This window comes from Giraffa tippelskirchi, chromosome 12, assembly GCF_054371585.1.
Source record: "Giraffa tippelskirchi isolate mGirTip1 chromosome 12, T2T-mGirTip1v1.2.pri, whole genome shotgun sequence".
Taxonomy (NCBI): Eukaryota; Metazoa; Chordata; class Mammalia; order Artiodactyla; family Giraffidae; genus Giraffa; species Giraffa tippelskirchi.
This window is the reverse complement of record NC_137286.1, coordinates 87,249,747-87,271,204: the sequence shown is the minus strand read 5'-3', so window position 1 is coordinate 87,271,204 and position 21,458 is coordinate 87,249,747. Positions and strand designations below refer to the sequence as shown.

Genomic DNA, 21,458 nt, shown 5'->3' with positions numbered 1-21,458 from the left:
TGCTCCTTGCTAGCTCCTCTTTGGTGGCTCTGAATGCTGTTTGACTTAAATGCTATAATTTGGTTGCTGTTTCCAGGTGAGAGTTGGCATCCCAGGGACCATTTCTAAATGGGTAACCTAGCAATTCTGTGTATTTAAAAAGAAAGGCTTGAGATATACTGATAAGGCAGAGACAGGGGAGACAGACAACTTGTCAAGCAGCAAAGTTCACAAATAAGCCAGAGCTTCCCAATCAGGGTGCCTTGAGTCGGCCACTACTGGGAAGAGATGCTGGGTCCCCAGTCCCCCCAGCCTCCACGCTGCTCCCGTACAAACAGCATCATTTTCTATGCCTGTCTTGTCCTGAAGGTTAGGAATACAGTCCAGTGACATAGGGTGTATAGGGTACATTTCAGTCTTTGTTTCCGTCAAGTCTTCAGTCACTCTTTACCACCCTCCTCCCTTTACAAATGAGGATCCTGGAGTCTGAGAGAGGGTATGTGACTTCTCCAAGGTCATGGAAAATAACTAAAAGAGTCAAGAGACGCTCCCAAGCATTCTCTTTCACTTCTCTTTTTCTCCTTTCTTCCCTCCTTTCATCCTTTGTTTCTGCTTTTTAATAAATTATATGCGTATTTTAATTTGAGAGGAGTAACATAAAATGAAGCAAAATCTACTTTTGTTCATTTTCTAGTGGAAAATTTGAAAAGTAGAAAGACATCACCCAACCTACCAACATCCAAATATAAATAAGGCTGATTCACATTTTAGCAATTTTTATTCTGTCCCTCCTGCTCTCATTTTTTGCATGTTTGGTGGTGGTAGTAGTCCTTGTTCTGTCTTGTTTTTACCATTTCAAATATGCTGTATATACAAGCTTGTATTTTACTTTTGTTCCTTAGTATTGTGACCTTAACATTTGCCCATATTGCTTAATGTTTGTAGACATCATTTTATTTTTTAATATTTATTTGTTATTATTATTTATTTTGGCTGTATCAGGTCTCGGTTGTGTCACACGGGATCCTCCTTTGTGGCAGGCAGTCTTCTCTAGCTATGGCGGGCGGTGTGGGATCTTAGCCCGCCGACCAGGGATCGAACCCACACCCCCTACACTAGAAGGGGGACTCTTAACTGCTGGACCACCAGGGAAGTCCCTGTAGACATCATTTTAATAGCCAAGCAATATTCCTCAATAATAGTCCATCTCATGGGTAAACTATGGATAAGTGTTGAACATTGAAGTTTCACATTCAAATTTTCTGATTCTCATTTCTTTACACTTCCACTGTGCCATCCTCTATTACTAGAACTGATGCTCTATTTTATCCCAATTGTACCTAAAATTCTTGATGTCATACCATTCAAACCCAATAGTCAGGTGATTAAATGACACAAATAGAGTTTGTAAAATTAAATATCATTTAAAAATATTTATGTCCTATGAACCTCAGCCCTCTCTCCTGTATAGAAAAAATACCCTTCATCCTGTGACAGAGGGGGGACTCTGTGATAATCCAAAAGATTAACAAAGCAAACTTGAATGTCCCAAATCCACAATTTCATGAAAATTACCTTCTTGAGTTCTAATTTTATAAAAATTTTAACCTGATAATTTCTAAAGGAGACGATTAAGAGAGAGAACACCAAAAAAAAAAGCAAAAATAGAAAAATTCTGTAAATCGGGGCTTCTCCACCTCAAACCCAGCATCACATAATTAATGACAGGTTTTTTAACAGAAAGAAAGTTTCCTTTTTTTCCCTAACATTGTCTTTCTGTTCTTTTTTCCAACAGACTTCAAGGCTCATTCTTCACAAACCCTGCCTAGTCTTAGAGCAAGGTAAAAGTTTTTGGTGGGTTTTTTTGTTTGTTTTTTTCTGATAAATCAGGGTGAAAATTCATGCTGAAGGCTGATGCTTCATAGCCTTTGCAGTTCCAAAGACTGCAAGCAGGGTTGAGAGTGGGTAGGAGTGCAGGGAGCAGGACCTCCGAGAAGGAGGGGTTCAGGGGCAGTCTCCTAGAAGTCACACACAAAGGACCTCCCAATACTATTCCCCTTTGCCATTCAAACCACTCACAAGCTGAGAGATGAGTCCCAGGATCCAGAGCCCTGGGCACCCAGAACTATGGAAACAGCAGGGGCCAGCTGAGTCTAGAAAGGAGGGTAGCGTGGGGAAAGATGGCCAAGGGCCCTGGGCATCGCTCGTAGTGAAGAGGTGAGTGAACGCCGCAAGGAAGTTGCCATCTTCCTCGCTCAGGTATATTCCAAGCTCCAAATGATGGTGCAGTGAGTGTTCATGGAGCGCCTGCCACAGGGCGTGGCCCACGCGAGATGGTCACTGCGAGAGCCGTGGACAGAAGCCTCCATGTGCTCCGCTCTGTAGACACCCCTGCGGGGCGGGGGACACACGAGCTCTGGTTCACAGTCTTAGTCCCCTACATCCGCCCCAAAGGATGACTGGGGGAAGGTGATCACTGACCTCCAGTGGGGAAGTGGGTTGACACTAGATACAAAGAACGCGCAAGGCTGCCTGGGTTACACTGAGAAGCAGGAATGAAACCTGCTTTGCTGTGCAGGGAAGACACAGACTATAACTGGAGGACCAGGGGCTCCGTACAGGGGCACCTCTCCACCTGGTGAGGTCGGCTCCCCACTCCCACCCTCCACCAGCCCCTCTGTATCGTGCTTCACGCTTTCAGAGGCTCAGCATCTGCCAGGACCACCCCACTACGCCAATCCACAGAGGGAGTGCTTTCCGGAATCCCCTCCACTTCAGCCATTGACACTCACAGAGAAGCAAGCAACGTGATGCTGAAGGGGCCTGACGGTGAAGTGACCGGTCAGGCTCTGATGGAGAACAGGGACCCCAGAGTCAGGCTGCCTGGGCGTGAATCTCAGCTGCTCCACCCAGCCAGCTGTGTGCTGCAGGACAGCCGCTTCATCTTCTGCCTTGGTGTTCCCATCTGTAAAATAGGGACAGGAAGAGTTTCTGCTTCCCCGGGGCTGTGTGTATGTGTTTGTGCATGCACACTCAGTTGTGTCCGAATCTTTGTGACCTCACAGACTGCAGCATGCCAGGGATCCTCTGTCCATGGGATTTCCTACGCAAGAATACTGGAGTGGGTTTCCATTTCCTCCTCCAGGGGATCTTCTGGACCCAGAGATCGAACCTGAGTCTCTTGGGTCTACCTGCATTGGCAGGCAGATTCTTTACCATTGTGCAAGTTGGGGTGGGGCTGTGGTGAGGATTAAACAAGTATTTACTCATGGGGGTGCAGTGGAGCCGTGGTTACCCTCCGGGGCATGTGCAGTAAGGGCTGTGGGTCACTGTTAGCCTTCATTCTGCTCCCCAAGAGCACCACATAGAAAACTTAACACGTGTAGAACAAGGAGCAGGATTCCTGGTCAGCTTTGTTCCCAACACAAGCACCCATCCACTCTTTCAGCTGTGTCGCTGCTGAGTGTGCTTCTGTTCCCGGGCCCAGTGGGGAGCCCCAGGCCTCCCCTGGGTCTGTCCCCAGGCAGTTCAGTTTGGCTCCCCAGGCTCCAAGGTTGAGTCTGGGGTGCTCAGAGAGGCCCTGCATTTTCCTCACCCAAGGCTGCTGAGAGACTGAAATCTCCACAAACCGCTTTGGGCAAGAAGTGTCCCACAGGTGTGTGTTTGCTAAGGTCAGCAGGGAGGGGTGCAAAGGTCAGCAGGGAGGGGGCACAGACTCAGGTCAAGTGTTTTCTGGGTTCCTCATAAGCAGGAAAGCACCCACCCCCAGCCCACGCACTTCTGCATGCCTGCCGTGAAGGTGCCCGGGCACGCACCAGGCCCCGTCCCCGCTGTGAGGCAGCTGCAGGAGCAGACGTGGAATCCAGGACCAGGGACTCTTCCTTGCATCCCTGCATTGCTGATAAAGCAGGGCGCTGGTGTTTGGCAACACAGTCTGGTTTCCCAGGTGCTAAGGTCACAGCAGAACCCTGGCAGGTGCCCCAGAGGACCCTGCATCATCCCAGCCCTGGGCAGGCGTGGCAGGGAGGGCAAGCGCACGTGAGAATGGGCAAGGCCAGAGTGGCCCTCTGTGACCTCAAGTACCATCCTGGTGCTTGTCAGCCGGCCGCTTTGACTTCCCAAGGTCTGTCCACAGGGACGTGTATTATCTCCTTGAATCCCAGCAACATCCCACCAGCAGGATAAGACACTGAGCTCAGAGGAGTCCCCTGATGTGGCCTCGAGGCCCAGAGGAGGGCAAGACTTGACACCTGCCAAAAAAGCTCGCCCTTCTCCACTAGTTCTTGATCCCTGTGGTCACTTGACTAAAACCCAAGTATCTTGCCACTTCCCCCCAGAACTCCTGCCCAGTAGTGCATCCTGAGAACACAGCCACTCTGCCCGGGCCCGCAGGCCAGCACAGACCTGCCCCTGGGCCCCAGGAGGTGGCACAAATCTGCCCGTAATGCCTGTAGGTATTGAAGGGAGAACGGCATTCCCGTGGTGACTTCCCTGCATCAGGGAACCCTGAGCCCACAGGGAACCAGCCCATCTTGTAAAGGGCCATTGAACTTCTTCAGTTCAGTTCAGTTCAGTCGCTCAGTCATGTCCGACTCTTTGCGACCCCATGAATTGCAGTACACCAGGCCTCTATGTCCATCACCAACTCCCGGAGTCTACCCAAACCCATGTTCATCGAGTCAGTGATGCCATCCAACCATCTCATCCTCTGTCGTCCCCTTCTCCTCCTGCCCCAAATCCTACCCAGCATTAGGGTCTTTTCCAATGAGTCAACTCTTCGCATGAGGTGGCCAAAGCATTGGACTTTCAGCTTCAACATCAGTCCTTCCAATGAACACCCAGGATTGATCTCCTTTAGGATGGATTGATTGGATCTCCTTGCAGTCCAAGGGACTCTCAAGAGTCTTCTCCAACACCACAGTTCAAAACATCAATTCTTCGGCGCTCAGCTTTCTTCACCATCCAACTCTCACATCCATACATCACTACTGGAAAAACCATAGCCTTGACCACACGGACTTTTGTTGGCAAAGTAATGTCTCTGCTTTTAAATATGATATCTAGGTTGGCCATGACCTTCCTTCCAAGGAGTAAGCGTCTTTTAATTTCATGGCTGCAATCACCATCAGCAGTGATTTTGGAGCCCAAAAAATAAAGTCTGACACTGTTTCCACTGTTTCCCCATCTATTTCCCATGAAGTGATGGGACCAGATGCCATGATCCCAGCTTTCTGAATGTTGAGCTCTAAACCAACCTCTTCACTCTCCTCTTTCACTTTCATCAAGAAGCTCTCCAGTTCCTCTTTACTTTCTGCCATAAGGGTGGTGTCACCTGCACATCAGAGGCCATCGATATTTCTCCCGGCAATCTTGACTCCAGCCCGTGCTTCCTCCAGCCCAGCGCCCCTCACGATGTACTCTGCATACAAGTTAAATAAGCAGGGTGACAATATACAGCCTTGACATACTTCTTTTCCTATTTGGAACCAGTCTGTTGTTCCATGTCCAGTTCCAACTGTTGCTTCCTGACCTGCACACAGGCCTCTCAAGAGACAGGTCAGATGGTCTGGTATTCCCATCTCCCCCAGAATTTTCCACAGTTTATTGTCATCCACACAGTCAAAGGCTTTGGCATATCAACAAAGCAGAAATAGATGTTTTTCTGGAACTCCCTTGCCCCTTCGATGATCCATCGGATGTTGGCAATTTGATCTCTGGTTCCTCTGCCTTTTCTAAAACCAGCTTGAACATCTGGAAGTTCACGGATCACGTATTGCTGAAGCCTGGCTTGGAGAATTTTGAGCATTACTTTACTAGTGTGTGAGATGAGTGCAATTGTGCGGTAGTTTGAACATTCTTTGGCATTGCCTTTCTTTGGGATTGGAATGAAAACTGACCTTTTCCAGTCCTGTGGCCACTGCTGAGTTTTCCAGATTTGCTGGCATATTGAGGGCAGCACTTTCACAGCATCATCTTTCAGCATTTGAAAGAGCTCAACTGGAATTCCATCACCTCCACTAGCTTTGTTCGTAGTGATGCTTTCTAAGGCCCACTTGACTTCACATTCCAGGATGTCTGGCTCTAGGTGAGTGATCACACCATCGTGATTATCTGGGTCGTGAAGATCTTTTTGTACAGTTCTTCTGTGTATTCTTGCCACCTCTTCTTAATATCTTCTGCTTCTGTTAGGTCCATACCATTTCTGTCCTTTATCGAGCCCATCTTTGCATGAAATGTTCCTTTGGTATCTCTAATTTTCTTGAAGAGATCTCTAGTCTTTCCCAATCTGTTGTTTTCCTCTATTTCTTTGCATTGATTGCTGAGGAAGGCTTTCTTATCTCTCTTGCTATTCTTTGGAACTCTGCATTCAGATGAGAATATCTTTCCTTTTCTCCTTTGCTTTTCCCTTCTCTTCTCTTCCCAGCTATCTGTAAGGCCTCCTCAGACAGCCATTTTGCTTGTTTACATTTCTTTTCCATGGGGATTGTCCTGATCCCTGTCTCCTGTACAATGTCATGAACCTCGGTCCATAGTTCATCAGGCACTCTGTCTATCAGATCTAGTCCCTTAAATCTATTTGAACTTCTTACTTTGCCTCTAAGAACAACACTGCCTCTAAGAGCCAACACTGCCCACTCTCATTTTGTCCTCACCTATGGAGATCTGCTGCGGGGTGGGGAGGTATGATTATCTAAAAGGTGTGGAACAATGGGGTATGGGTGTCTTTTTGAATTATCCTCAAGCCCTGCAAAACCTTCCCTGAAAATGCAATGGGTGGACTCGCGGGCACAGACCCCAATGCTTGACTTGAAGCACTGTTCTGCTCTGCCTGAGGCAGCCCTGAGGCAGGAAGGGTGACTGGGATGAGCAGGGTGGTGAGCCGGCAGGGTGAAGAATGTTCTGGAAGGTTGGACTGTCCATTACGGAAGCCTGGCCCGCCAGCCTTTGAAGGCGTCCTCATATCCTTTCCCTCTAAGTGAAGCAGCAGCTGGCACCCAGAATGGCCCACAGGCCTATTTCCCACTCCCTTGTGATGGTCCTGGGATAGGTAGAAATCTGCAGGGGCCAGGGAGCAACCGCTGCCACCCCAACCTCCCCGCAGGCAGCAGGCCGTGGGGTTTCTAACCCAGCCCCTGCCTGGAGGTGGACCCTCTGTGACTGGCATCCCTCGGGTGACCACCTTCTTCACTGTCCCTCCTCCCATCCCCTGAATCTGCCAGCAGCAGGCCTCTCCTCGAGGACACGATGCCATCTACATCGTTTGTGAAGCACGAGGGAGAGTTTCCGACCTCCCAGGACCAGAGTACACAGACGGAGTGGCTTTATAAAAGCAGGATAGGTAAGGGGCCCCGCACCCCACATCCATCTCGAGGCCAGGCTCCGGGGGTGCTGGGGAGACGTGGCCTCGTGGGTGTCCCATGGAGGTGGAACATCGAGGCTGGAGCATCACCCGTCAGATTGATGATGCATACTGCTTCCTGAGCCATCCTGTCCCTGTGAGCCCCCCCTCCCCTTCATCCTGGTCCCCCCTCAGAGTAAGAGCATCAGCAGAGTGCTAAGACAAATACCTTCCCCCATCTCCCCCTGTCCCTTCATTAGTTTTCCTGTTCTTGTTCCACATGAACACAGGCCCTATTTCCCACCGGGGACACAAGCCATTTCCTTCCCAGATCGCAGGCCGGTTCCCTGGGGACAGAGCCCATCTGTAAATAATCACGTGGTGACGGGACTGGGACCCACCCCAGAATCTCTGTCCGAGTGTGCAGTCAAAGCCAGCCCTGGTTCAGAACGAGCCAAGACCATCCATAGCAGGAAATGTGTGGCCACAATTAGGAGACACTCAAGAGACAGTTTGGCAAGACTGCACTGAGGATCTTAATTCTCAGCCCAGTTAAGCCCAAAGGCCCCTTGCCCTAGGGTCCTGGGAATGCACCCCTGAATAGCATCTTCTCTCGCCATGATTAATAATTTAAACCCAGCCTTAGTGAGATTGATCCATCACAGATTCACATATTAGTTTCACATCTGTAGTCATGGCAGTGGTGAATTAGATTCCCGACCGGCACCTCGCTTCCCTGCCCCCTCCGTGCCTGCTCGATTTTGTAGCTCAAATGTGGCTTAAATGAAATGAGGAGCCAGAAACCCTATGAGGGAGAAGGGAGCAGCAGAGGCAAGCCCACACAAGCCAGGAGTTCGGGGGTGCTGGCTGCCAGCCATGATGAGGAGTGTTTACAGGCTAAGTCGGTGCATGTGGGGTTTGTGTCACGGTTTGTGCTCCGATGGAGCCCCGAAAACTGGAACCATTTCAGAGTCAGTAAGCGTGATGGCTGGAAAAAAAATCTGAGCACTTATCTAAATATTCATAAGCAGGATTCTGGAAGTCATTTACTGGGTAATCGCCTATAAAGTGCCAATGCTAAGCTTGAAAGGAGGTGGGAAAAGGAGATAGAGGGAGGCTGAGGTGGGGGAGGGAGCCCCCAGAACCTGTTCACTCCACTGGGCACCCTCATTCAGAGAGAGGCCCTCTGGAAATCAGCATTTCATCTGCCACATTCATTCATGATCCTTTTGGTCTCCAGGCCTAATTACAGAGCCAGTCACGTCTGGATCTAATTTAGGTTTTAAGTGCTCTGTGCTTTTGGACTGTAGGGGCATGTTTTCTAGCCAAGTGTCTTTCCACTACTGAGTTCCTTTTTGATGACACTGCACGACGTGTGGGATCTTAGTTTCCCCAACCAGGGATGGAATTGGGGTGCCCCCTGCAGTAGAAGTGTGGCCTCTTAACCACTGGACCACCAGGGAAGTCCCCAACATGGGTTTAGTGTTTAGCACAAGTCTGGCCACCCACAGCAATACCTACGGATCAGATTCCATGATGCTGGTGGCCTGGACCGAAGGTGTGGACAGTGTTGAGCCTCTAAGCCAGGGTCAAGGTCACATCCCAGGCTCCTGCAGAGACATGAGGGATGGTGGCTACAGCCGAGATTGGAACACAAGGAAAAGTAAGCAATTTCCTAAAATTTATGCAGGTTTTTCTGCCCGTGGTTAACAATCAATCTTTTGGAGAGTGTTAAAATAATAACTGGACAGATTTTACTGGCAGTAGCTACATGATTGTGTCTGGCCAGTGGAATGGAGCAAAGAGACTCATTAAGAGACTTCTCTGAAAAAGTGAAGAGTGAAAAGGAAGTGATGGGGAGTGGGGTGCAAGGGGAACTCCAGAAGTATGGAGCTCCAAACAGGAGGTCAAATCTAGTTAAGAGAAGGTGGAGGAAAGTGACATAGGGAAGATGTTCCGTGTGTGATGGGGATGTACCCCTGCCATGAAGAAAAGCGAGTCCCCCTGCAGCTGGAGGAGAGAACAGTAAGGATTCCTGAGCATGGCAGATGCAAAAAAGAATCTGATTCGCCCAGGGCAAAAGCCGCCCATCCACTAGTTGGAGAAACACAATTTAGGCTAAAGCAGCTGAGCGGAGGTGAGTGCAGGCGTTGGTGGTGATGGTGCTCGGGATCCAGGACTGGGCATCCCCAGCACCCGCTGCCTATAAAGATGCAGATTCCCAGGCTTTCTTAACACAATCCCTGCCTCCATCCCTAACAAGATCCCCAGAGGATTCTCAGCACAAGAGTGCTGGAGAACCAGCGAAGCTCTAGGGTAGAATGGATTTCATGGGTGATAGACTCCTATTTTTAAAGCCTTTTTTATTACGGGACTATTCAACCCCATACTATCCATGGAGTTGAAACTCACCATTCAAAAAACTAAGGTCATGGCATCCAGTCCCATCACTTCATGGCAAATAGATGGGGAGACAATGGAAATAGTGACAGACTTTATTTTCTTGGGCTCCAAAATCACTGCTGACAGTGACTACAGCCTGAAATTAAAAGACACTTGCTCCTTGGAAGGAAAGCTGTGACAAACCTAGATAGCGTATTAAAAAGCAGAGACATCATTTTTCCAACATAGGTCTGTATAGTTGAAGCTATGGTTTTTCCAGTAGTCATGTATGGATGTGCGATTTGGACCATAAAGAAGGCTGAGCGCTGAAGAATTGATGCTTTCAAATTGTGGTGCTGGAGAAGACTCCTGAGAGTCCCCCGGGCAGCAAGAAGATCAAACCAGTCAATCCTATAGGAAACTAACCCTGAATATTCATGGGAAGGACTGATGCTGAAGCTGAAGCTCCAATCCTTTGGCCACCTCATGAGAAGAGCTGAGCACTGGGAAGACTTTGATGCTGGGAAAGACTGAAGGAGGAGAAGGGGGCAGCAGAGGATGAGACAGCTGGATGGCATCCCTGACTCAGTGGACATGAATCTGAGCAACCTCTGGGAGATAGTGCAGGACAGAGGAGCCTGGCAATGCTACAGTCCCAGGGTTGCAGAGTCAGACAGGACTTAGTGACTGAACGACAAATTCAACCCCAGGCACCACAAACAGCATTTTACGTGGACTCTGTAAACAGCACTTTGAAACAAACATGGAGGTAATAACACCCAGATAAATAAATCCTTGAAACCTATTACTACAGAGAGTGGCAGGTCTGACATGGAAGGAATGCTAAAGGCACCAGAAATGCCTAGTGGCTTGGGTGATGCAGCAGGCTGGAGGAGGACCAGAACGACTGTTTATGACCCCAGGTGTCTGCACTGCCAAGCACAGAGCAGGATCATAAACAAAGTATACCAGAAATTCTAACACGGAGCATTATATCCCTGCTGGTAGGAAATCCTCAAAACTTGGTGCCCCCAAACACACACAATAAGGGCCTATAAATATTTGTTACATGCTTGTGAAACTGCTGTTGAGTCCTCATCAGACTCCAGATCAGATATGATGATGAGAGGGTGTACCCTTCCCTCAAGAGACGGTCTTGATAGGCAAGGAGCTATATGCAGACATTCGTACACATGGAGAACAGTATGTGATCAACCTGGGCCAAATATTGAGAGCTAAATGACCAGGAGGAGCCAGCACAGGATCAGTAAGAACCGATCAAGGACTTCCCTGGTGGTCCAGTGGTTAATAATCTGCCAGCTAATGCAGGGGACACAGGTTCCATCCCTAATCTGGGAAGACCCCACATGCTGAGGAGCAGTGAAGTCCGTGAGCCACACCTACTGAAGCCTGCCCACCTAGAGCCCGTGCTCTGCAACAAGAGAAGCCGCTGCAATGAGAAGGCTGCATGTGGCCACGAAGTGCAGCCCACGCCAGCCGAGACCAGAGCAAAGCCCATGCAGCAACAAAGACTCAGTGCAGCCATAAATAAATTATCAAATACTTTAAGAAAAAAGAACAGATCAAATGATACTGGCTCTTAGGTCACTTTTTGACAAGGTTATTAAATCAGGAGCTGTGGTAAAGCAGGAGGCTTGAGTTCCAAAACATGTTTCATTTTCAAAGCCTTCCTGATGTTCCTATAGACAAGATAGACAAATGCCAGGTGGGAACATCATGATCACGACGGCAGGACCGCTGTGGAACAACCATCCGAAGAATCTGTTTAAGGATCGAGTCAACCCATTTTCCAGTTGGCAGCCATGGGCTCCGTCCAGCACAATGTTTTATCATAGGCTCAGATACAGATGTAGGAAGAATACCAATATCTGAAAGAGCTTGACAGCCAGAAACACTGGATCAGGACTGGCTAAATAGAATGCTCATTTAGATCAGACCCTGCTTGTAGGCCCACAAATACAGGATGGAGAAGGACAAGGGGGGGAAGCCCTGTCTGCTCTAGATGATTTACTCAGCCATAGGCACCATCAGTGATGGATGACTGATGTGACGGCCAGAAGGTTGATATAACCAGAAACAATTACAAGGTTGTTTAGAAGGAGATGAGTCCTGCTTCAGCCTGCACTACAAGAGCAGCCCCAGGGCGCTGTTCACTTAGAAGGATTCCACCCTCTATGGGGACTAGAAGTGGAGCAGCTGGGACTCACAGGAGAAGCGGGTATGAGGCCGGCCTGGAGATAACATCGCACAGAGAACTGCTGAAGCAAACGAGGGCGTTAAATCTGGTAGACACATGAGTCTGAGACAGAATAAGTGCCTTTGAATATCTGATGAGCTGCCATACAAAATGAGAAAATGAGACCTGGCCTCCCCATCTGCACAGAAGGGCTAGAACAAGGCAGCTTGAGGAAAATTGGTTAAGAAAAGGAAATATGTCCCAACAGCTGGAGCCATGCACAGTAGAATGCATGTTCTTAGTAGTCAGAGAACTACTTCCCTGGTGGCTCAGACAGTAAAGCGCCTGCCTACAATGCGAGAGACCCGGGTTCGATCCCTGGTTTAGGAAGATCCTCTGGAGAAGGAAATGGCAACCCACTCCAGTATTCTTGCCTGGAGAATTCCCTGGACGGAGGAGCCTGGTGGGCTACAGTCCATGGGGTCTCAAAGAGTCGACTGAGCGACTTAACTTTTACTTTTCAGTAGTCAGAGATTTCTCTGTCTATGGAGGGCTCAGTCTTAGCTGACGGGCTGGCAGCATGGATCCTGCCCTCATCAGGGAGGCTTTGCATCCATAGACAAGATCCATGTTCACAGACAGGGCTCAAATCCTAATGCTCCCATGAGCAGGGAAGCAGAGGCGGGTGCAGTTCGCCTCTGCTTTCCTATCATGGGCCTGCTCCTCTCTGCTATTATGAATGGAATATAGTGTGTGTGTGTGTGTGTGTGTGTGTGTGTGTGTGTGTGTGTGCGTGTGCGTGTGCGTGTGTGTGTGTGTGTGCAGAGTAGGATGAAGGGCAGGTAGGGGTCGGGGGAGCAAAAAGGAGCAGGGATCACAAAATTCTAGAAAACACTGGCTCAGATGGTAATGAATCCACCTGCAATGCAGGAGACCTGGGTTCAATCCCTGAGTCAGGAAGATCCCCTGGAGAAGGGAATGGCAACCCACTACAGTATTCTTGCCTAGGAAATCCCATGGACAGAGGAGCCTAGCAGGCTACAGTTCCTGGGGTTGTAGAGTCAGATATGACTGAGCAACTAACACTTTCACTTTCAACCAAGAACTTTCCTAAAGTTCTCAAAAACTACAGTAACCTCTCATGGCATAACTCATCTGTACTAGCCAGGCCCTCGGGCCTCCCCACTGGCCCTCATTCTGCTCCCCTCTGGGAGCTCTTGACCACAGAACACCAGAGACACCCACTTCCTACAGCGACAGGTGTACCCCGTTATTAGCCTACACGGCCTGGAAGCCACTTGGCTCTGTGGTTCCTATAGAAGGAGGAATATCCCTCAGGTCTCCCCAGCCATCCTCTCTGTCCTGGGGACCCTAACTGACCAGACAAGAAGAGGGCCTGCATTTCCCAGCCACTGTTTACTGCAGCCCCAGAGTAAGTCAGCAAAGCTAAGAGGAGGATATGGGCAGAGGAAGCATCCAGTATATACCAGTAGTGGCCTCCAACCTAAGTTCTCCTCTGTGGATCAACTTTGGGTGCTAAGAAAGAACCTCAGACCCTAACTGTCCAATATGAACCCACTGAAAAGTATAAGGTTAAAATTGTCAATGGCCATCATCTTCTGTCTTTTAACAGTACTTTCAAAATCAAGATTTCCAGGAGAGGAAGAATCAACAATGACGCTGGCCACCTTCAAGTCTGAGTCACAAGGTATCATTTTAACTTTATAATTTTACAGTGATTTTAAATGACTCATGGAAGCTTCAGGTCCATCTATGAGATGGTGAGAAGCACAGAAATAGCACGCCCCAGGCCAAAGAGAGTCCTCATGTGATCATTTCAGACTAGGGCAGCCTTCATTAAGGTCAGTGGGCCAAAGCCTTATTTCTAGAACTTGATGTCAAGGCTCAGGGAAGAAACTTGATGAAAGGGTAAAATGCTTTTAATTGTGAGTTAAAATTGAGTTTTGAAAGGGGAGGAAATACTATTTACCACTAGAGTTAGAAAGGAAGATAATGGATTACATATTCAATCTATTTCATGACATCTACTGTGTATGAAATTATATTTATTGTATACCTACTGTGTACTCGGCAGTAGTATGTCCATCTTCATATGGACAAAGCTATCCTATCCTCTCAGGACTTAAACTCTAGTGGAAAAGATGAACCGTGAACCAAAGGAGGGGGATCGATGTGTGCTGAGCATAAGCTTCCGCTCCAACCGCTGAAAATCACGGGAGCCTCTTATCCTAGAATATGCAGGCTTTGCCCTGGTCTCTCCAGACATTTAAGGGTGAGGATTTCACCATTCCACCTCCTATTAATCATTTTTCCTATTTATTTTCAGCCTTTGTTCCCACTGAAGAACCACAAATGGCAGGAAATGGTGAGTCCCACATAACCTAACCAAAGATTCCCGCTCCCTGCAGAGTGTCTGGGAATGGTGCCTGCCGGGTGGGCGGGTGCCTTGCTGGTCTGGCCAGTGCAGAGTCCTAGAGAGAATCGAGGGACATGCTGGCACACAGTCCACGAACCTGGATGTGCTTCCCTGTCCTTAACTGAAGAAGGGAGATAGAAACAGAAAGAGGGTCTTGGGAGTGAGAAAGAATGACCTGGGAACAGTCCAGAAGTCCATCTCTCTCTTCAAGGTCTGTATAGGGACACCCACATTTCAAGAGGGGCCAGTCAGTGAATTACTAGCTTCTCTGAATTCTGGGCAGCAGGGCTTAACTGGGATGCAAGGGTCCCTCCAGACAGACTCATTCCATGGCACCTTGGCAGGGAATGAATTAGAGCCCCTCACATGGTACCCTCAGAGCCTGACTCAGTTTTTATTAAAGGAGGGGATAGCTGAATCCTCTGAGGGAGAAGGACAGGGGAGAAGGTTGGGTTTTGGTGGAAGAATCCCAACCTGTACACATCGCTCCACCAAAGTCCTACAATTAACCAGACCTATTCTGTGGTTTGGAGGTGGGCATGGCAACCCACTCCGGTATTCTGGCCTGGAGAATCCCATGGACAGAGGAGCCTGGAGGGCTACAGTCCATGGGGTCGCAAAGAGTGGGACACGACTGAAGCGACTTAGCAGCAGCAGCAGCAGCATCCTTTTATTGAATAGAAACAACAGAGGGATGGTGAACTGCTTGGATGGGGGCAGGGAGGAGCAGGGTTACCTACACAGGTGGCATATCAAACAAACTCTTTCTCACTCTAGAATCTTCTTGATCTTATTCCATTTCCAGAGAGGAGAGAGCCGGGGTAGACTAGTGCTGCTCAGACTTCCATGTGGAGAGCATTCACCCAGGCCTTGTGTTAAAATGCAGACTCTGAGTCCACGGGCCTGAGGGTCTGTGTTTCTCACAAGCTCCCGGCAGCAGCTCCTACAGGAAGGGTGGAGGAGCGGACAACAGGCCTGAGTTCCACCCGTGTGCTCACATCTCTGAGCCAGCCCGGGGGCAGTCGCCTACTGCTTCTCTCCTCCGTGTCCTGGTTTAGAACGTGGGGATCTGCTCTACATGGCAAACACACAGGACTCCAACATCCACCCCAAATTCAGGAGGCATCCTTCTGTCAGGAAAAAAAGCTGTTAGAGGAGAGCCACTGACCGGGTGGAGAGGAGTTGAGACTTGTTGGTAATCAGTCCGGGAGAGACATCCCACTCCAGGCAGTGCTGTGTGCCCGGCTTCCATCGCGTTGGCTCTGGCCCCCTGAGCTCCATGGTCCCCGCTACACGGATGAGGGGCCCAAGGCGCAAAGGGCTGAGTGACTAGCTGGGAAGGCCCTGGGTAACAGGGCCACCGCTCGGGAACCTGGTCTGATACCTCCCCCGCCTCCCCAGTTCTCCCATAGGAGAGACTTCGAGGGAAGATATTCTCACTAGAACAAAGGTAGAGGTTGACAGAAATCCCCAAAGGGAAAGTTAATTAGGACTAAAGCTCTTCCTTCTCCTCCTGCCCCAGTTAAGGCTGTGTTACTGAGGATTTACTGGGCTTGTCTTGACACACAGACAGGGCCGGTTGATGCTAATAAGGTTAATGATTTCGAGGAAACAAATGCCTCTGAACACGGCTGCTCCCAATTTCGGCCTGCCAAGTCCCCTTCTTCCCTTGACAAACATCTACTTCTTTTTTTCTCCCCCCTCAAATTAAATGTCTATTATTCAATAAAGCCTATTAAAAGACGGCACTGACAAATCGCAGGGAGCTGCTGAGCTAGCAGGGCCAGAGGCAGGCTCCTCTCCTCTGTGTCCGGCAGGCACGTCCTCAGAGCACCTTACTCGGGGGCTCTGCACCGGCCTCCCCAGACTTGTGTTCTACCAGCTCCTCCACTACTTCTCCTGAGGGCTTGCCTGAATCCCCGTGGATTCTCGTCAGGTTTTTCTCAACAAGAAGAAACTTCTCCAGACCACACCCCAGGTAGACAGTCTGGGGACACAGTGTCCTGGAATGGAGCCGGAAGGGCCCCTGCCTTTGCCAGTTGTGAGCCCCTCAGTGGAGAGGGTGTGTGCTTGGAAGGAGGACCTGGCAGGAAAGAACTACCAGCATGGGGGTGAGGGGGTACTCTGGCCACACAGGGGTCCCTGCAATGAGGCAGGTTTCCACCAGGAACAAGCCAAGGCTGGGATGGGAGGTCTGCAGGCAGAGAGGCCCCTGGCTTGATGTCAGGACAGGCAGATCCAGCTGGGTGGAGCTCACCATCCGTCCAGGGGCCCAGAGAAGTCAGCGTTTCCATTACTGAACCAAAGTCCGGAGGCAGTGCAGAGATATTGTGTATGGAGATCACAAAGAACGCCCCTCTCCACCCCCAGAGACCCAACAGGGACACACATCAGTCAGACTCAGTCAGCCCAGCGCCACCCCTGGTAGATTTTCAGGGCTTTCTGGATGGCCCAGTGAGGAGGGGCTGGTGTCATCCTGGAGCCGAGACAGAGGCCACCATAATTTCCCTGGGGTTCCAACCATCGTGTATGAGCCCTGTCCCCCCAGCTCTGCCTCAGTATCCACACCTGTCCCAGAGCAGGGAATCCAGGCCCAAGATGTAATTATCCATTTCTCCATTCAATTCGCACCCCGTCCACGCTAGAGGTCTCCAGCCCCTCTCCTGGCCCAGAGTCACCAGGCTGTGGTTGACCTTGAGAACAAAGGCATCTGCTATCTCCCAGAGACTTGTTTTTTTGTTTTTTTTTTTAAGCTCGCTGGCTTGGGGATTCATCTCTTACGCTTTAATTAGCAATTACAAACCATCTGCAATTCTGGAGATGGGCAATTTTTGACAAAACTGACAGGAGATAGGAATATTTCTCAGGATTTCCAAGAGAAAATCACACTCAGAATAAATCTCTCTGGGAATAAAATCTAAATTCCTCCCCAGTGCCTACTAGGTCCTCCGTGAGCTGGCCCTGGCCCTCCCATCTCACCTCACTCTCACGCCCCTCCACACATACTGTGCCTCCTGCAGTTTGTCAGATACCTCAACATGTTCCCACTCCCTCCCACCTCAGGGCCTTTGCACCTCCTCTGCCCCCTGCCAGGGATGGTCTTCCCCAGCCATCTGCCTGCTCACTCCCTTGCTTCCTGCAGGACTCACTCAAATGTCACTTTGTCAGATGCACCTTCCCTGACCATCAGAAACACACACTTTCCTAAATCTGCCACTGAGATACCCTTTCATTCCTGTTTTACTAATGTCTCCAAGTCAAATTTTAAGTGGTTTGATGAATTTAAAGTCTTATCGATGACCTATGCATTTGTAGTAAAAAGGTCAAGTGTAAATGCTGTAAATCTGTTTCTCTTTTTGTTTTTGTTTGTCGTTTTTGGCTCCTTTCCCAAATGCCTCTCCTTTGGCCACGCCTTCCACCATTGAAAGCCACGGGGTTTGATTACAAAGAGAGCTTTTGGGATCATGTATTAAAAGACCCCATCAGCACACTGGAAGGTGATGAGGTCTTCGAAGACGAAGTAAGTTGGTTAAAAACTGGGAACATTGGCTCTGAATGTTGGGATAGGGTGGCCCGGGGGCCAGCTGGACACTGCGTCTGAGCCCTGGGAGTCACAGCGTTGCTCCGCTGTTGTCACAGCCCAAGAGAGCTTCTCTTAAAACAAGCTGAAGTGTAAATGACACGCATGAATCCAAAGAGGGTCAGAAGAAAGCCAAGGATGACACCACAAGGCCCTGCATTCAGTAACATGAATAAAACCCCCTCCAGATTGCTTTTGAAGGCAGCAAAGTTAAAAACAAAACACATACACTACCCAGATACTTATTAATAGATCAGGGCAAATCGCTCTTTGTAGAAATCTTGTGTAAAAATGAAGTTAGATGCTGGAAACATGGACTAATGTAATTTTCCCACCAAGCAATGGTGGCTCAGACGGTAAAGAATCTGCCCACAATGCGGGAGACCTGGGTTTGATCCCTGGGTCGGGAAGACCCCCTGGAGAAGGAAATGGCAACCCACTCCAGTATTCTTGCCTGGAGAATTCCATGGACAGAGGAGCCTGGTGGGCTACAGTCTATGAGATTGCAAAAAGTCAGACACGACTGAGCGACTAACACACATACATACACCACTTAAAACTCTAGACATTATATATAAAACAAACACAAGGAGCTTTTAAAAGAGAAAAGAAGGCAGACTGTCGGGGGACCATGAGATCCAAGGAACAACATGGCGGTGAGTTTCTGAGTTTTCTTTTTGCTTCATATACTCCTGAAAAGACCACAATCAGAAACCCCAACAAGCATCGACCAAAGCCCCTCAAAAAGCCTACCATCTCCAACTGAAGGACCAGGCATAGAGCAGCCCAGAAGACGGAAACTTCAGACAACAGCATCCTCAGTGCAAACACCCAACAAAGAGCAATGGAGCATATCCCACAAATCTGAGTCCTGCTCGCACACTTTTCAAAGCAACACAGAACCAGCCCTGGAAGTTTAATGGCGGTCCTTTCCCAGCTGTATCCAATAACTAGAGACACCATGGGAAGTTCCAAAAACTTGAATAAGTCTTATATCTACAGAAAGTTTTGTACTGTCTTTACTGCACAAATGTTTTGCCTGCCAATGCAGCTGGGTGGCTATAATTTCCTGTGTCAACTTACCTCCAAGGCTTCCAACACCTGTTTACTCAGGTTATATATCCTTTCTACTATAGCTGAGAAAATTTCCCAGGATTGTAGGTACTAACTACAATCACAAAAGTGAGAGCTTGTGTCTCTGAAACTCAAAATTAAGCAGATACATTTTTCTGAACTTAAAAGGGGGGGGGAATAACTGAGGCATTTAGTTTTTGCTCTTAAAAAATTCTCTGATTTCAGTTCTTATTTAGCCCTAAATTCCTTACTTTCCAGACATGTTCCTATACATTTATATTGATAAGAAGCAAAAGTGTTTTTGCTCAGCCATGCCCAACTCTTTGCGACCCCATGAACTATAGCCCACCAGGCCCTCTGTCCATGGGGATACTCTAGGCAAGAATACTAGAGTGGGCTGCCATGACCTCCTCCAAGGGATCTTCCTGACCCAGGGATTGAACCCAGGTGTCCTACATTGCAGCAGATTCTTTACCATCTGAGAAGCCCTATTAATAAGAAAAAGCCTACTGCTTTTTCAAATAGTGAACTACCATGTCAAATGGCGGAAAAAGGATTACTTGAACTTAGATTCATGGCACTGAATATACTAAGACAGGAAAGTAAACTCAGGCATTTTAGAGAGATTTTTAAGCAAGAATTGAAATCAAAAGGAATTGTTTTAATTAGAAACAAATTTTTCAAAAACCTTCAGTGCACCTGTCAACTGAGGTTCTGTGTGTCTGGTGGGGCTGCAGCCGTAAGCCAAGGGGACACCTCTCTTGGAGCCGTGTGAGATTCTGGATGAGACAGGCTGCTGGGAGGGTTCTGGGTGACACGGGACCTGTGCACGTGAGCCCGTCACAAACACCTTGCTTTGCCATCTCAGGGGCTTGGCTCAGGTGACAAAGCATGGCACAGAGAGGGGGGACACGACCCCCTGCTGTCTATACCACCTGGCCTCCAAAGATCAGACACTTGGGTGAGTGACGGGGCAGCACTTGTGGCCCAGCTACAGTATAACCTGAAAAGCACCATTTCTCCAAGAAATCCCATAGGCGGCAGATGTAGCCAAGTAGGGCCAGAACAGGGCAGAAGGAATGGAGTCAATGCCACATGATACCTGCAGCTGAAAGACTTGTCTGTGTGGACTTCTGAGGCCTTTGGGAGGGGGAGCACCAGAAACCGCTGAGGTACCCACGGGAGAGACATAGCTGAGGTTCTTTGACTTGGAGGCAGCCATCAACCTAGACTGTGGTTATCCTGATGGTGGGATCTGACAGATCTCACATGCCTCGGGGCAACTCAGCCCAAGCACCACAACTACCAAGCTGCAATGACTGAGCCCGTGTGCCTAGAGCCCACGCTCTACAAGAAAAGCCACCACAGTGAGAAGCCTGCACACAGCAACTAGGGAGTAGCCCCTGCTCGCTGAAACTAGAGAAAGCCCTCAAGCAGCAACAAAGACCCAGCACAGCCAGAAATAAAATAAAAAATAAAATTAAAAAAAAAACAAAAGGACTCGTGAAAGACCGGCCTGTGCAATTGGGTCATTGCTCCAACTCAAGGGAGGAATGGTCAACAATAAAGAATTTAGAGGCAGGAATGTTGGGACCACAAGCCTTCACCTCAGTCTGCCCTGAAGCACTGATATGTTCCAGTGTGAAAAGATAAACTGAGGCCTATTAAAAATTTGAAGAGTTTATTTGAGCCTGTATGATTAGAATCAGGCAGTACCAGACCAGAAGTGGTTAAGAGCCCTCGGCCAACAGGAGCTGAGGAGAGACAAAAAAGGCAGAAGCAGAGCAAGGAAATTATTGACTGACTGGCTTAAAGCCGAGTCGGCTGCTTGTGATTGGTTGTCCTTGGATTTTGATCTCTTAGGCTTGAGGCATTTACAGGCTTAGGTTTTTGTTTGCTTACTTGGGGCACCATGGCCTCAGAGCCTCCTCAGTCTGATGGCCTCTGGGTTTAATTAACTGAACACCAGCAATGAGGAGAGGTGCAGGCAGAGGCTGGGAATCAAGCAAGTTAGTTCTGAGACACCCCAGCTTTCCCCCAACCTGAAAAAACCAGCCAACCGCAAGCTCCATCCTTGTATCTGCCCCAGGTAACATGCGACTTCGGATATGTGGGTCGCCCGCTTCCTTTTGCTGTAGTTGTTTGGTTGCTAAGTCATGTCTGCCTCTTTTGCAACCCCATGAACTGTAGACCGCCACGGTCCTCTGTCCATGGAATTTTCCAGGCAAGAATGAATGCTGGAGTAGGTTGCCACTTCCTTCTCCAGGGGAACTTCCCAACCCAGGGGTCGAACCCATGTCACCTGCATTGGCAGGTGGATTCTTTACCACTGAGCCACCAGGGAAGCCGCCGCACCCCCCCCCCCCCGCCTGCCCGCATTGCTTACTTTAGGAGGCTTATAAGTGAATGCCAGACTACATTATCAGATGCGGAACAACCTCCATAACATCTTCAACCTGTAGTGAGCAGG

At 49.0% G+C, this 21,458-nt stretch overlaps 2 protein-coding genes across 15 annotated transcripts in view; one reads left to right on the top strand and one right to left on the bottom strand.

Moving 5' to 3' along the window:
- Nucleotides 1-21,458, top strand: part of ERICH6B (glutamate rich 6B) — a 90,900-nt gene that overhangs the window by 27,958 nt on the left and 41,484 nt on the right. For 8 of the 14 annotated variants that reach the window (XR_014070532.1, XR_014070531.1, XM_081547347.1 and 5 more), the window contains 5 exons: nucleotides 1,775-1,820; nucleotides 7,203-7,318; nucleotides 13,531-13,605; nucleotides 14,245-14,283; nucleotides 17,763-17,854. Coding sequence is in view for 12 of the 14 variants with exons in the window: in XM_081547347.1 (XP_081403473.1) it covers nucleotides 1,775-1,820; nucleotides 7,203-7,318; nucleotides 13,531-13,605; nucleotides 14,245-14,283; nucleotides 17,763-17,854 (368 nt within the window). In the remaining 2 variants the exon portion in view is untranslated. Of the gene's footprint in view, nucleotides 1-1,774; nucleotides 1,821-7,199; nucleotides 7,319-13,530; nucleotides 13,606-14,244; nucleotides 14,284-17,762; nucleotides 17,855-21,458 lie in introns of all 14 variants that reach the window. The other 6 variants (XM_081547343.1, XM_081547345.1, XM_081547337.1 and 3 more) reach the window with 1 other exon arrangement.
- CBY2 (chibby family member 2) overlaps nucleotides 1-21,458 on the bottom strand; it is a 137,862-nt gene that overhangs the window by 85,978 nt on the left and 30,426 nt on the right. The window lies entirely within an intron of this gene.